The sequence below is a fragment of the Mandrillus leucophaeus genome, unplaced genomic scaffold (assembly GCF_000951045.1).
Source record: "Mandrillus leucophaeus isolate KB7577 unplaced genomic scaffold, Mleu.le_1.0 Scaffold20, whole genome shotgun sequence".
Taxonomy (NCBI): Eukaryota; Metazoa; Chordata; class Mammalia; order Primates; family Cercopithecidae; genus Mandrillus; species Mandrillus leucophaeus.
In genome coordinates, this window is record NW_012102032.1 from 3,582,091 (window position 1) to 3,595,159 (window position 13,069).

The 13,069-nt window shown below is 52.0% G+C and overlaps 1 protein-coding gene across 6 annotated transcripts in view; it reads left to right on the forward strand.

Moving 5' to 3' along the window:
- Positions 1 to 11,542, forward strand: part of SEPT4 (septin 4) — a 20,771-nt gene extending 9,229 nt beyond the window's left edge. For 2 of the 6 annotated variants that reach the window (XM_011979189.1, XM_011979192.1), the window contains 11 exons: positions 4,862 to 5,158; positions 5,505 to 5,598; positions 6,037 to 6,123; positions 6,616 to 6,739; positions 9,700 to 9,834; positions 9,948 to 10,065; positions 10,155 to 10,256; positions 10,450 to 10,546; positions 10,640 to 10,802; positions 10,958 to 11,057; positions 11,312 to 11,542. In XM_011979189.1, the coding sequence (XP_011834579.1) occupies positions 4,862 to 5,158; positions 5,505 to 5,598; positions 6,037 to 6,123; positions 6,616 to 6,739; positions 9,700 to 9,834; positions 9,948 to 10,065; positions 10,155 to 10,256; positions 10,450 to 10,546; positions 10,640 to 10,802; positions 10,958 to 11,057; positions 11,312 to 11,371 (1,377 nt within the window). In that variant the 3' untranslated portion in view covers positions 11,372 to 11,542. Of the gene's footprint in view, positions 1 to 2,252; positions 2,725 to 3,231; positions 4,000 to 4,861; positions 5,159 to 5,504; positions 5,599 to 6,036; positions 6,124 to 6,615; positions 6,740 to 9,699; positions 9,835 to 9,947; positions 10,066 to 10,154; positions 10,257 to 10,449; positions 10,547 to 10,639; positions 11,058 to 11,311 lie in introns of those variants that run through there. The other 4 variants (XM_011979190.1, XM_011979194.1, XR_001006000.1 and 1 more) reach the window with 4 other exon arrangements.
- Positions 11,543 to 13,069: the final 1,527 nt, after the last annotated feature.

Here is a 13,069-nt window from a genome sequence, read left to right on the forward strand (position 1 = left end):
GCCGTCGCCGGCCGCGGGCACAGGCTGGCACTGCTGTCGAGCGGCGGTGCGTCGTTGCTCCCAAGTTTTTCCCTCTGAGCAGCCACGGAGTGGGCCCCGACCCCTAGATAATGCCTGCGGTCTAGGATGAAGGGGTGGGTCCGTGCTGAGGGAGGTGCCCGCTGGTGGAGACGCGCATGTTGGGGTGGGGAAGGCGCATCAGTGGTGAGCGGAGGTGAGGGTCCCCATCCTCGCCTGGGTCAGCTTTTACCTGAGTAACCCCTCCTCACCCACCTACCCTGGGCACAGGGGCCGGTACCAACTTCATTTGGAAAACACAGAGGAGGCCCACAAACACTGCCTGCCTCCCCAGGAGGGATGGTGAGAGGCTTGGCCCCTCCTTGCCTCAGCCTGACAAGGGGCAGTCTCTGGGCCTTTCTCAAAGGGACCCCTGAGAGAGAGAGAGAGGCCCAGTCCACCATCCTGCCCGGTGGGATTAGCTATATCCTTCTGCCCCCGGGGACAGGAACCATGGAAAAGCTTCCTCCTGCTGCATCTACCCCCTCCCTGCCCACCAGCCAGGTCCCTCTGCAGTGTGTGGGGGTGGGGGCACCCATCCCTGCCACCTGCCTGTAGTGGGAAGAGAAACAGTAACCCCAGCCAGCCTCCCTGGAGGTGCCCAGGTAGGAAGTTTTGATGCTTGGCTCTGAAGATGTCATCTCTTCTCCTGACATTGTTGCCAGAGCCTGCCACAAATAACATAAGGATGTCAGGACCTCCAGGCCACACACCGTCCTCTCCTCCCAGTCTGGAAGCCCCACAGCCTTTGCCCTCTGCATTGGGGAACACGAACTCTTTACAGCAGCGGGGGATCCCTGACTAGCCTGTGGGGCGGGATGGTGGCTGTGGGCAGCCTCCAGAAGGGAACTCCCTGGGCCCCCTGGGATCAGAAGCTTTCAGGACTGGTAGGGCCAATCTTTTGGGCTCTTGTCTCTCAAGCTGTGTCCAGGCAGAGGCCCAAGCCTTGGCCAGGAAGTCTTGGTGACCCTGTGACCTTCCCCAAAGGGGGGTTCCTGGGAGAGGCCTGTCCTTATTCCTGTCCCCTACTTCTCCCCACATGGTGGATGGATGGACTGATTGTTCTAGGGATGGAAGCCTAGGGAAGTACTGATTATCCCCAGTGCCAAGTCCAGCAGGGGCTAGAGGGGCTTTTTCTGCCACATACTAAGTTCAGTTCAGCTGAGGTCTTGATGCTTTCAGCTTGTCTGAGGCCACCCTGTTCTTCTCTAATTAAAGACACCCCCCCACCCCAACCACCACCACCAAAGTCCCCATCCTCAGGCCCCTGCCCTCAAGCCAGCCAAGTTCTTAGGCTGACTGGTTCAGACCAAACTCCTCTATGAGGGTCTCTTTGTCAAAGGAGGTCAGTGTCCCAGCTGCTTTGGGAATCAGTGGGGGAGACCTCCCCAACCCAGGTGCCCCAGGGGGTTTAAATTTACATGTGAAAAGAAAAACAGGCTAACATTAATGACTATCCTGTGACTTGGGATGCACCTTCTCTTCTCAGGTTCAAAGCAGTTTAAGGAATCTATCATTTGGGAGTGCTTTCTCTCCCCGGCCTCCCTGGGAGGCAAGGAAGGGCCATTCACAACTGAACATTAAGGTCCTCAAATTAAGACACTATCCAGACTCACAAAAGATGTTTCCACCCAACCAGAAACAGTGGCCCCCTGACTCCTAGTTGAGTGTACACTTCCAACCAGGCCCCTTAATTTGTCTCCCACCTAAATGGCAGCTCTGAAGCTTCTGGGCTTCCAGCCTCCCCATTGCGTTGAACCCATGCTCCTTAGAGACCAAGTGCTAACAGCTCCCCTGTTGATGCTATGGAAGTCATGGAGTGATGGAATTGATACAGGTTGCCATGAGTCAGAGGTCAGGTGTCCTAGGGTAAGGGGAGTCCCTGAAGCAAAGTACCCTCTGTGGCTGGTGCTCCCTGCAGGGAAATCTAGGAGCATATTTCTGAAGACAGTGACGTTCCCCACTGGGGAAAAAAAAAATGAACACTTGGGAAGAAGTGTGGGACCATTCCCATGAAAACCTATATGGGGAAGTATAGGACATCTCATCCTACTCCAGCACTGCTTAAAGTTAAGATGAAAGAGAGAGATTGGGGGATTCAATTCCTTTGGGAATGGGTATCCTGGGTGACTGTCCTCATGTGCTGATGGGCCAGGTCACTTGGGGACAGCTCATAGTCCTCAGGCAGACCACAGTGTCCTTGGGGGTTAACAGGAGAGGTCAAATGGATCAAGAGCCTGTGCTGCAAACAGACATTGGGAGGTTGGTGCTGTGCCCACCAGGGTAGGCAGCAGGCAGGCGTCATGGGGCAGCCAATCAGAGGAGGAGGGGACTGCAGAGGAACCAAGTGATCCTGCTGCAGCTGAGCTGTCCTTGGAGGGTGGGAGCCAAGGGAAGGGGAGGAGAAGAGGGGTGGGGAAGGACATTCCACAGGCTTTTTTGGCCCCTGCCAGAGACAGAAGGAGGTCAAAGAGAAAGGGAAAGGAGCAAGCCAGGAAGCCAGACAACAAGAGCATCAAAACAAGACTGTTTCTGTGTGTGAGGAACTTTGCCTGGGAGATAAAATTAGACCTAGAGCTTGCTGACAGGGAGTCTGAAGCGTGGGACATGGACCGTTCACTGGGATGGCAAGGGAATTCTGTCCCTGAGGACAGGACTGAAGCTGGGGTAAGGTGCTGCTCTGGGAGATGGGTGGACATGACCTGTCTTCCCCCTGCCTTGGCTGGGATTGGGGCTGAAAGTCAGAAAATGATTTGGTCACTGGCAGAGCTGGGAGTGGGCATGGACAGGCAGAAGGCGGGGACCCTGGTGTCCTGACTCCTTGTCTAGAGCCCCTGTGGCCCCCTCCATGTGGATGAGCAGCCAGGGCTGGCAGAGATGAGGATGGTGCTGGGTTCCTGGAGGCACTGCTGGAAGATCGTGGGGGCTAGGGATCTTCATTAGGGCCTTCCTTTCTCCCATCCCTGCCCCTCCACTCAGTGCCCCTGGGAAATCAGGTGAAGCACAGCTTTCTCTGTCCCACCCTTGTCCTGACCCGCAGACCAACTACTGGGTCATTGTGGATTTGTGCAGAGAGGCAGGATTTCCTGGAATTCCCCAGACTTACTAGCTGCCAGACAACAAGTCCTGCTGCCCCCCAGTCCCACCCCCTCTCTGTTGCCATGTAATTAATAGTCCAAGCTGGGACACTTTGAGAGTGAAAGGGCACAATTAATCACGATGCCACGACAACAGGCATAGAATGGGATGTATGGTCGCCACTGGACCTCACAAATATCATGGGTGAGAAAAGCCTTGGGTTAGGCTTGCCTCAGGATAGCCTCTTCTGGTCACCCAGCCTCCACCTGCTGGTTCCAGTTTTGGGCTGAGGGGCCTCTTTTCCTCCCCTCTGTCCAGGCAAGCACTGGAGACAATAGCTATAAGCAGGTGTGAAGACTTGAGAGGCAACAGCCTGGCAGTAGCTCCTAGCAGACTTTTCCCTTTAACCTCCCTATCCCAACCTCTTCCCTCTGGCATACACCTGGCAGTATGCATATCTGCCTCCCTCAATTCTTCCCTTTGCAGGAAGACTGTGGCCATCTTATCTCCCCCACTCTAGTTGGGACTCCACAGTGGTCTGGGGTAGTCCCCACTGGCTTGGCTAATCCCCAGAGAGTGAGTCAGCCTCTGCAGCCGGCCCTTGTCTATTGTCTGGGGGTGGCACGTGGGTATTGTGAGGCAGAGCTGAGCCCAGCACTGCCAGGCACCCCACAAAGGAGGCTGACCCCAAAGAAGAGGAGAATCTTTAGGGTCTAGAGCTGACAATGAGAGTCCCTCTTCTGAGCTGGGGATGGGGTAGAACAGGCTTCTACAGAGCAGTCAATCCATTCTCTGCCTTCCACTCCCTGTGGGTCATGGTTTAGGCCAGCCCCTCTCCTGTACTGCTGGCTCTGGGCAAAGGGGGTAAGGAGATAACTGAGGGTGCTTCCCCTTGTATGTCCGTCACAGTTGGGGGCTGTCACAAGCTCTGGAGGCCCAGCCGTCCTTCAGCCTTCCCCGGGCTCTTCCATCCTCCCTCACCTGGTCTCTCCCAGCTGCCTTCCACCCACAGTCAGCATCCACTGGCAGGTTTACTTTTCTCTTCCAGGGCCCAGGGTCAGATTTGGGTGTGGCTCAGTGTCTGAAGTAAGGGGTAGGATCAGCTATACTGAACGCTGGTCTGTGAACCCTGGGAATTGAGCACCGGCAGTAGAATCTGTACCCCAGTCCCCCAGCTCACTGACCAGTAGTGACAGGAGGTACAGAACCCCCCGCTGGTTGACCTGCCTGATGCAGGCAGCTTTCTTCTCCCCTATCTACTTTCCTCATGTCCCTGCCCCATTCTGATGCACTGTACTCTCCTTCTGGGTTTAATGCCTCTGTCTGTTCTATCTTAATCAGTCCGGCCTTACTTCCTGGCCTGAGACAGTCCCTGGCTAGGCCAGAACCCCAGGAAAGGCAGCCCCAAAAAACATGCTGCTGAGAAGGAGACCAGAACTGGAGTTCCTCAGTTCCCTAGAGCAGTTTCCAGGACTCTGGGGGTGCCCAGGGCTCTTCTTGGACCCTGGGGCCCTGCCTGGCATCTTGGATTGGGGAGACTTGTGAGCAGGTGAGGGAGGGATGGTGAGCACTTCCTCTGGCTTGGCTGCAGTTTCTTTCTCTTCTAACCACAAGTGCTTTCCCTTTCCCTCTTGCCTTCTCTTGTCTTCTGTCTCCTTCCTCATTCTTCCCTTCCGGCTCCCTTCCTGGCACCACCCATCTATTCCACCCACCTCGCTTCCCCCAGATCAAGCGTTTCCTGGAGGACACCACGGATGATGGAGAACTGAGCAAGTTCGTGAAGGATTTCTCAGGAAATGAGAGCTGCCACCCACCAGAGGCTAAGACCTGGGCATCCAGGCCCCAAGTCCCGGAGCCAAGGCCCCAGGCCCCAGACCTCTATGATGATGACCTGGAGTTCAGACCCCCTTCGTGGCCCCAGTCCGCTGACAACCAGCAGTACTTCTGTGCCCCAGCCCCTCTCAGCCCATCCACCAGGCCCCGCAGCCCATGGGGCAAGCTTGATCCCTATGATTCCTCTGAGGTAGAGCCTCCAGCCCTGCCTTTACCTTTCAGTGGGCTGCTGCAGGAAGATCGGGGGCAGGGGGCAGTGTGTGTGTGTGTGTGTGTGTGTGTGTGTGTTTATCTGGGACCTCTTTCAGTCCTGTGTAAGCCCTATCTCCATGATATCTGTCCCCAAGGGCACTGGAAATTAGCAGTTTCAGCAAGGGCAGGAGGCCCAGCTGGTGGCCTCAGATGGGAACCCAGAGAAGTCTGGCACTGCTTCTTTAAGGCTGGGGCAAAGGCCTGAAAGGGAGAGAAGATCAGCGCTGGGTGCCAGGGCCCCTTTGGCTTCTCACCCTGATGCATTCTGCCTTCCTGTCTACTAGGATGACAAGGAGTATGTGGGCTTTGCAACCCTCCCCAACCAAGTCCACCGAAAGTCCGTGAAGAAAGGCTTTGACTTTACCCTCATGGTGGCAGGTAGAAAAGGGGCAGGGCTGGGTTGGGCAGGGTGTGTTTCAGGTGGGGATAGTGTGTGTGTCCATGAGTGGGAAGGGAGTATAGGTCGGAGGGAGCAAGCAGCGAGTGGCTGTACTGTTTTGCAAAAAAGCCAGGAGTCATTGGTCTATGAAAGTGTACGTGTGTGGGGTGGGGTGGGGGTGGGTGTACGAATTGGTTGCAAAGAGCATCTGACCAACAGTTCCCTAGCATTTGCCTCTTTTTGTGTGACCTTGGGCAATCTCTTGCTCCCCCAAGCCAATCTCTGTGCTTCCTCCCAGCTCTAAAATGCTATAGTTTGGTTAGTCTAGTTCCGATTAGATAAGAAAGCAGTTCCCCCTAAACCTTGATCCAGTGGAGTTGCTTTTTGGCTATAGATCTTACCTTCTGATTTGGTGCCTCTGTCCTCTCTCCTCTCAGGAGAGTCTGGCCTGGGCAAATCCACACTTGTCAATAGCCTCTTCCTCACTGATCTGTACCGGGACCGGAAACTCCTTGGTGCTGAAGGTAAGGAAAGGAGAGAACAATCAGGCAGACTTGCCTTGGGAAATTAAACTCACTCTAGAGTCTGGGGGATGGGGCTCTCCCCGACATGCAGGAAACCATGGCTTCCTAGAGAGACTGACAGCAGCTCTCCATAGGCCTATCTGCCTGGCAGCCCACCAGCCAGCTCCCTAAAGATTTGGGTGCTGAAGCAGGGCAGGGACCAGAGTCTTGCTCTCTGAATGAGTCTCTGACCCCCAAGGATTCCAGGAATCCAAGAAAAAACCGGGAGCAGAGAAGAGGCTGGGGCCAGAGCCAACAGCCACCGGCATTTCCTGTGTTGGGAAATGTACTCCTTGCTGGTTCCCAGAGAACAGTCCCCCAGGCAGCTTGGGGGTGGAGAAGGGGGCAGTGTGGATGAGGCAGTCTGGGCAATGAGGCTGGTTGGGGTGGGCAGTTCATCCTGACTGGGCAGGTCCCTGCCCTTGCCCTGGCCTCAGTTTCCCCCTTCTCCAGAGCGGATCATGCAAACCGTGGAGATCACTAAGCATGCAGTGGACATAGAAGAGAAGGGTGTGAGGCTGCGGCTCACCATTGTGGACACACCAGGTTTTGGGGATGCAGTCAACAACACAGAGTGGTATGTCTGACAAAGTGCAATCCCAGCTGCCCCTGAGCCACCCTTCTCCATACACAGGTACACACATAGGCCCAGATATATCCATACTTATCAGGAGGAAGCTGTCTATGACCTTGAGCATGTGACTTCCCTTACTGGACAGCCATCTTCTCCTTTATAAAGTAAGAGGGAAAGGATTGGAATAGATTATTTTTAATGTTCCTTCCAATTCTGCCCTATGATTCTATAATGGGGTAGGGACATAAGAAAGAAGAGGCTGAGGCAGAAGGATCACTTGAGACCAGGAGTTCAAGGCCAGCCTCGGCAACATAGTGAGATCCCATCTCTACAAAAAGTTTTAAAAATTAGCTGGGCATGGTGGCATAGGCCTGTAGTCTCAGCTACTGGGGAGGCTGAGGCAGAAGAATCACTTGAGCTCAGGAGGTTGAGGCTGCAGTGAGCCATGATTGCACCACTGCACTCTAGCCTGGAAGACAGAGTGAAACCTTCCAAAAAAAAAAAAAAGATGAGAAGAGCCTCAAAAAGCAAACACATGTGAAGTGTGAAAACATGTAGCACAGAGTTTGATTACATAGTAGTTGCCCAATAAACTGTCACCCTTTTTCCTTTCACTAGCAACATTTTAGGTGTCACAAGCAAGTCTTGTTGAAGGGCTGGGCATGCATGGAGGGAGGGTAAAGGTGAGGAAGAATAGGCAAAGGGGAAAAATGGTAGAACTTTGTTTAAACTCCAGGCACCCTCTAGGCTACCTGCAGAAAGAAAAGTTGGCTTTACCACAACCCCCTATCATTCAGACTTGAAGGACCTCCCTCCAGCTAATGGTCAGTAAGTCTGACCATTACCCCCAGCTTAGGTAATGGTCAGACCTAAGTGAGTAGATGAAGAGGGGAATGGAGAAAAGGTGGTAGCTTTGATGAAGAAGTTAGGCAGGCAGTGCTAAGAGCGCTAGACAGAGAGTTCAAATCTTGATTGGCATTTAGTAACTTCATGATCTTAAGCAAATGATCCCCTTCAATCAATTTACCTACTATCTCTTACCTTCCATAATACTAATAATTTCATTTGCCAGGCACCTCACAGTTTAAAGTGCACCTCCATATATACTCATTTTGTCAGACATTTATTTAATTAAAATATACCAGCACTCACCACCTCTCCAATTGATCTGAACATCACCCAACATGACGCATGCGCTCTGAAAAGTGTAAAGGGCTATTTACAGCATACTCAGGGATTTTAACAATGATAATTGCAGGACCAGCAACATAATTTGTTGGGCCCAGTGCAAATGAAAATGGAGGGCCCATTTTTCAAAATTTTTAAGAATTTCAACATGGCAACAGCAGAGCATCAAATCAGGTAGAATGTATTGAGCACATACTAGATGTCCAGCCTGTGCTGGACATTTTAAGGGATTCAGAACAAACATGAATGATTCCTATCCCTGAGAGGCTTATAGTCAAGTGGCAACAGGGAAGCAGGGGAGGTGGGGGCAGTTCTCTAACATGTTTCAATCAGATAGCAACTTAAATTAGTAAATGGGTCAGGCAAGGTGTAGTGGCAAGTGCACGGAGCTGTAGGGGCTCAGGTGGGTAGAGAATTTACTAGCTAAATGACCTACAGAAAGTCCTTTTCCTTTACCTTTCCTTTCCCTCTCCTTCCTCCTTTCTTTCTTTTCTTTCTTTCTTTTTTTTTTTTTCTTTTTGAGACAGGTTCTCACTCTTTTGCCCAGGCTGGAGTGCAGTGAGCTGATCACCCGCCTCCCGGGGCTCCCTGGGCTCAGGTTATCCTCCCACTTCAACCTCCCAAATAGCTGGAACTACAGGTGTATGCCACCACACCCAGCTAACTTTTTTGTATTTTTTGTAGAGATGGGGGTCTCACTACGTTGCCCAGTCTGGTCTTGAACTCCTGGGCTCAAGTGATCCACCTACCTTGGCGTCCTAAAGTGTTAGGATTACGGACGTGAACTACCACACCTGGCCTGGAGCAAATCTGTTAGCTTCTCTGCATCTAGTTTCTTCATGTATGAAATGATAGTGATGATGATCATAATGCATAATGTCGACCTGTCAGGGCAGTGAGGATTAAACAAGATAATAGAAGAACAAAGGATATGAAAATTGAGGTTCTTGGGGGAAATTTATTTATTTGTTTTGCTCTGTAGTGAAGACAAGAGGGGAGCAGTGTGTATTGGTATAGTAAAAGGAGCCTTCATGGAAGAGATGGTTCTTAGGGCCTTGAAGGATGGAGTGGGTTTGGAGAGGTGGAGGAAAGGGTAGAAACACATGAGCAAAGAGGTTCTGAGGTTACACTGGAAACCTGAATTAGAGTTTCCCTGGCTTCCAGTTGGTATTTGCCTGAAGCCACCTTGCTATTCTTTTTTTTTTTTTTTTTTTTTTTTTTGAGACAGTCTGGCTGCATCACCCAGGCTGGAGTGGTATGATCTTGGCTCACTGCAACCTCCACCTGCTGGGTTCAAGCAATTCTCCTGCCTCAGACTCCCGAGTAGCTGGGACTACAGGTGCACACCACCACGCCCAGCTAATTTTTGTATTTTTAGTGGAGACGGGGTTTCACCATGTTGTTCAGGGTGGTCTCAAACTCCTGATCTTAAGTGATCCACCCGCCTCAGCCTTCCAAAGTGCTGGGATTACAGAGGTGAGCCACCGTGTCCAGCCTATTCTTACTGCTTTGTTTGATCACCTGGGCCCTTTCCCTCTCATCAAGCTAGCATTTATTAAACTTGCCTGAGTACTCAGTCTAATTTTGTATCAGGACATGTGAGATACACCCCATCCCATTCAGGAATTTCCCTAAAGATTTAGTAAAGTAAGCCAGGGAATAACAATGTCTTAAAAACACTGCTCAGAGAGTGGGCTACTACTTCTCTGTAGTCCCAGAGCTCACTAGGTGGCTCCCACTCTCACAGTTTCTCTGCTTGTCTGTCCCTGCCCCAGCTGGAAGCCTGTGGCAGAATACATTGATCAGCAGTTTGAGCAGTATTTCCGAGATGAGAGTGGCCTGAACCGAAAGAACATCCAAGACAACAGGGTGCACTGCTGCCTGTACTTCATCTCACCCTTCGGCCACGGGTATGGTCCAAGCCTGAGGCTCCTGGCACCACCGGGTGCTGTCAAGGGAACAGGCCAAGAGCACCAGGGGCAGGGCTGCCATTAGCAGGTGGTCACAGATTCCTGTTCCCCAGGCTCCGGCCATTGGATGTTGAATTCATGAAGGCCCTGCATCAGCGGGTCAACATCGTGCCTATCCTGGCTAAGGCAGACACACTGACACCTCCAGAAGTGGACCGAAAGAAACGCAAAGTGAGGGAAGCTGGTGGTGGGATGGGATCAGGTGGGCTTCTAGAAAGGACGTGGTCCCCAGAACTGTGGGCCCCTCATCTGTTTGTCAGATCCGGGAGGAGATTGAGCATTTTGGAATCAAGATCTATCAGTTCCCAGACTGTGACTCTGATGAAGATGAGGACTTCAAATTGCAGGACCAAGCCCTAAAGGTGGGGCCACTCTAGGGCATCCCCTTCCCATCTTGTTTCTTCCGGGTAGAAAAAGGGAGTAGAATTCTATATTCAGGCTATCAGGGTGGAAAGGACCCTGGCTTCCTAGAGTGAAGCAGAGAAGATGACGATACAGGTGGAAAGAAAGAGGTGAGAACAGAGGGTGCTGACAGGCACCCCTAACCTCTTCCAGGAAAGCATCCCATTTGCAGTAATTGGCAGCAACACTGTAGTAGAGGCCAGAGGGCGGCGAGTTCGGGGTCGACTCTACCCCTGGGGCATCGTGGAAGGTAAAGCACTGAGCCTGTAACCAGGGTATCTCCTTGCCCTCTGTGGCTCTCCCCTACCTATGCCTCTGGCTGACCCCTAGCCTTGCTATGCAGTGGAAAACCCAGGGCACTGCGACTTTGTGAAGCTGAGGACAATGCTGGTACGTACCCACATGCAGGACCTGAAGGATGTGACGCGGGAGACACATTATGAGAACTACCGGGCACAGTGCATCCAGAGCATGACCCGCCTGGTGGTAAAGGAACGCAATCGCAAGTATGACCAGAAGCCAGGACAAAGCTGGCAGGGGGAGATCCCAAGCCTAGCCTTGGGTGAGACCAAGCCCTACTTTTGTTCTTCTATAGGCCCTGGGCTTAATCTAAGTGGGTGCTGGAGTCCTCCTAGCCTTATCAACCCTTTTCTCCCCTTAGCAAACTGACTCGAGAGAGTGGTACCGACTTCCCCATCCCTGCTGTCCCACCAGGGACAGATCCAGAAACTGAGAAGCTTATCCGAGAGAAAGATGAGGAGGTGAGAGCAGTATGGGTAGGGGAGGTCCCCTGTTTGATCACCAACGTTGGTATCTCTTTGTTTGGTAATAGAAAGATCCCTGGCTCTGGTGCATATTTGGGTCCTAGATAGGTCAATAGGTGGTTCTGTCCAGAGTCTCTATCACACCTCACGGCTACCAAGGTTCTGGCTTAAGGGATTAGAAATTTGGGGCACTTCCCCAACACTAAAGGACTCTTCAGAAGGCCGCATTTTGATGCCTGTGCCTATTCCAGCTGCGGCGGATGCAGGAGATGCTACACAAAATACAAAAACAGATGAAGGAGACCTATTAACTGGCTTTCAGCCCTGGATATTTAAATCTCCTCCTGTTCTTCCTGTCCATGCCGGCCCCTCCCAGCACCAGCTCTGCTCAGGCCCCTTCAGCTACTGCCACTTCGCCTTACATCCCTGCTGACTGCCCAGAGACTCAGAGGAAATAAAGTTTAATAAATCTGTAGGTGGCTTCTGGTGTCCCTGTGTGTATTTTTATGACCTCCTGGAGATCAAGACCCTGGGACCCAGTTTTGAAAGGCTAATGGGAGAAGATGTTGGTTTCTGGCTTTTAGTAGGGAAGGGAGAGTGGGGAAACTTTCCACTTCCTTTCCCCTTCTAAGTCCCTGCTTAGAATCCAGCCTGGCTTCTCCATCTTAACGATCATACCTATCATGCCTCTATTATCTGGGGTCTGGGTCTCTCTCCATCTTTCACACATACAGTACCTTTGGTAATAGAAATATCCCTGGCTCTGGTGCATATTTGGGTCCTGGATAGGTCAACAGGTGGTTCTGTCCAGAGTCTCCATCACACCTTAGGGGCTACCAAAGTCCTGGCTTAACGGATTAGAAATTTGGGGCACTTCTCCTGGCTAACACAGTGAAACCCCGTCTCTACTAAAAATACAGACGGGCGAGGTGGCGGGCGCCTGTAGTCCCAGCTACTTGGGAGGCTGAGGCAGGAGAATGGCGTGAACCCGGAAGGCGGAGCTTGCAGAGAGCCGAGATTGCGCCACTGCACTCCAGCCTGGGCGACAGGGTGAGACTCCGTCTCAAAAAGAAAGAAAGAAAGAAAGAAAAATAAATTTGAGGCACTTCCCCAATACTAAAGGACTCTCTAAAAGGCCCCATGCCCGGCTAATTTTTTGTATTTTTAGTAGAGACGGGGTTTCACCATGTTAGCCAGGATGACCTCGATTTCCTGACCTTGTGATCCGCCCGCCTCGGCCTCCCAAAGTGCTGGGATTACAGGCGTGAGCCACCGCGCCCAGCCCAAAAGGCCCCATTTTGATGCCTGTGCCTATTCCAGCTGCGGCGGAAGCAGTTTTGGATTTGATACCCGCCCTTGGGAAAACACAAGGTATTAACTGCGTGCAACCTCCTGACTTTCTATTTCCCCTGATCTGGGAAAAGGGATAGGCAGGCTAAGCTCTACACTGTAGAAAGCCTGTGATAGAGCTTTGAACAAACGCTGCAGGCATTGTAATCACCAAACACTATAGTAAGTGTTGGGAATGAATAAAAACACAATCACCGCCCTACAGGAGTTCAGTATTTAATTTAAAAAATTACAGCATCTGCTAGGTTGCAGGCTGTTCTAGACCCTGGAGTTAAAGTAGTGCAAAGTTCCTGTCTTCCTGGAACTTACCAACTGTACTGAAGTTTCAATGTTCTATAAACAAAGATAGGTAAGGACCCATTGGCCCCGGGGCTTGGTATTAAAGCGCTCAGGCCCACTCCAGACCTGAGAATATCAGCTGAATCTGAATCAACTGTTCTCCATTTCTGTCGGTTGGTGGTATAGCGGGGCCACAGCGACCTCCAGCGGCCACCCTCCGTTTTGTGGTCTGTACTGGGTCCCCGGGAAAGAAAGGCAGGGGCGATAAGCCGGGTCCTCGGGAGCGCCCTGGTCTCCCTTCCCTTTACAGACTAGGAGGCCGCAGCTAGCTGGCAGTCTCAGATCCAGGTTTCCCAACTCTGGGATGAGAGTTCTTCACT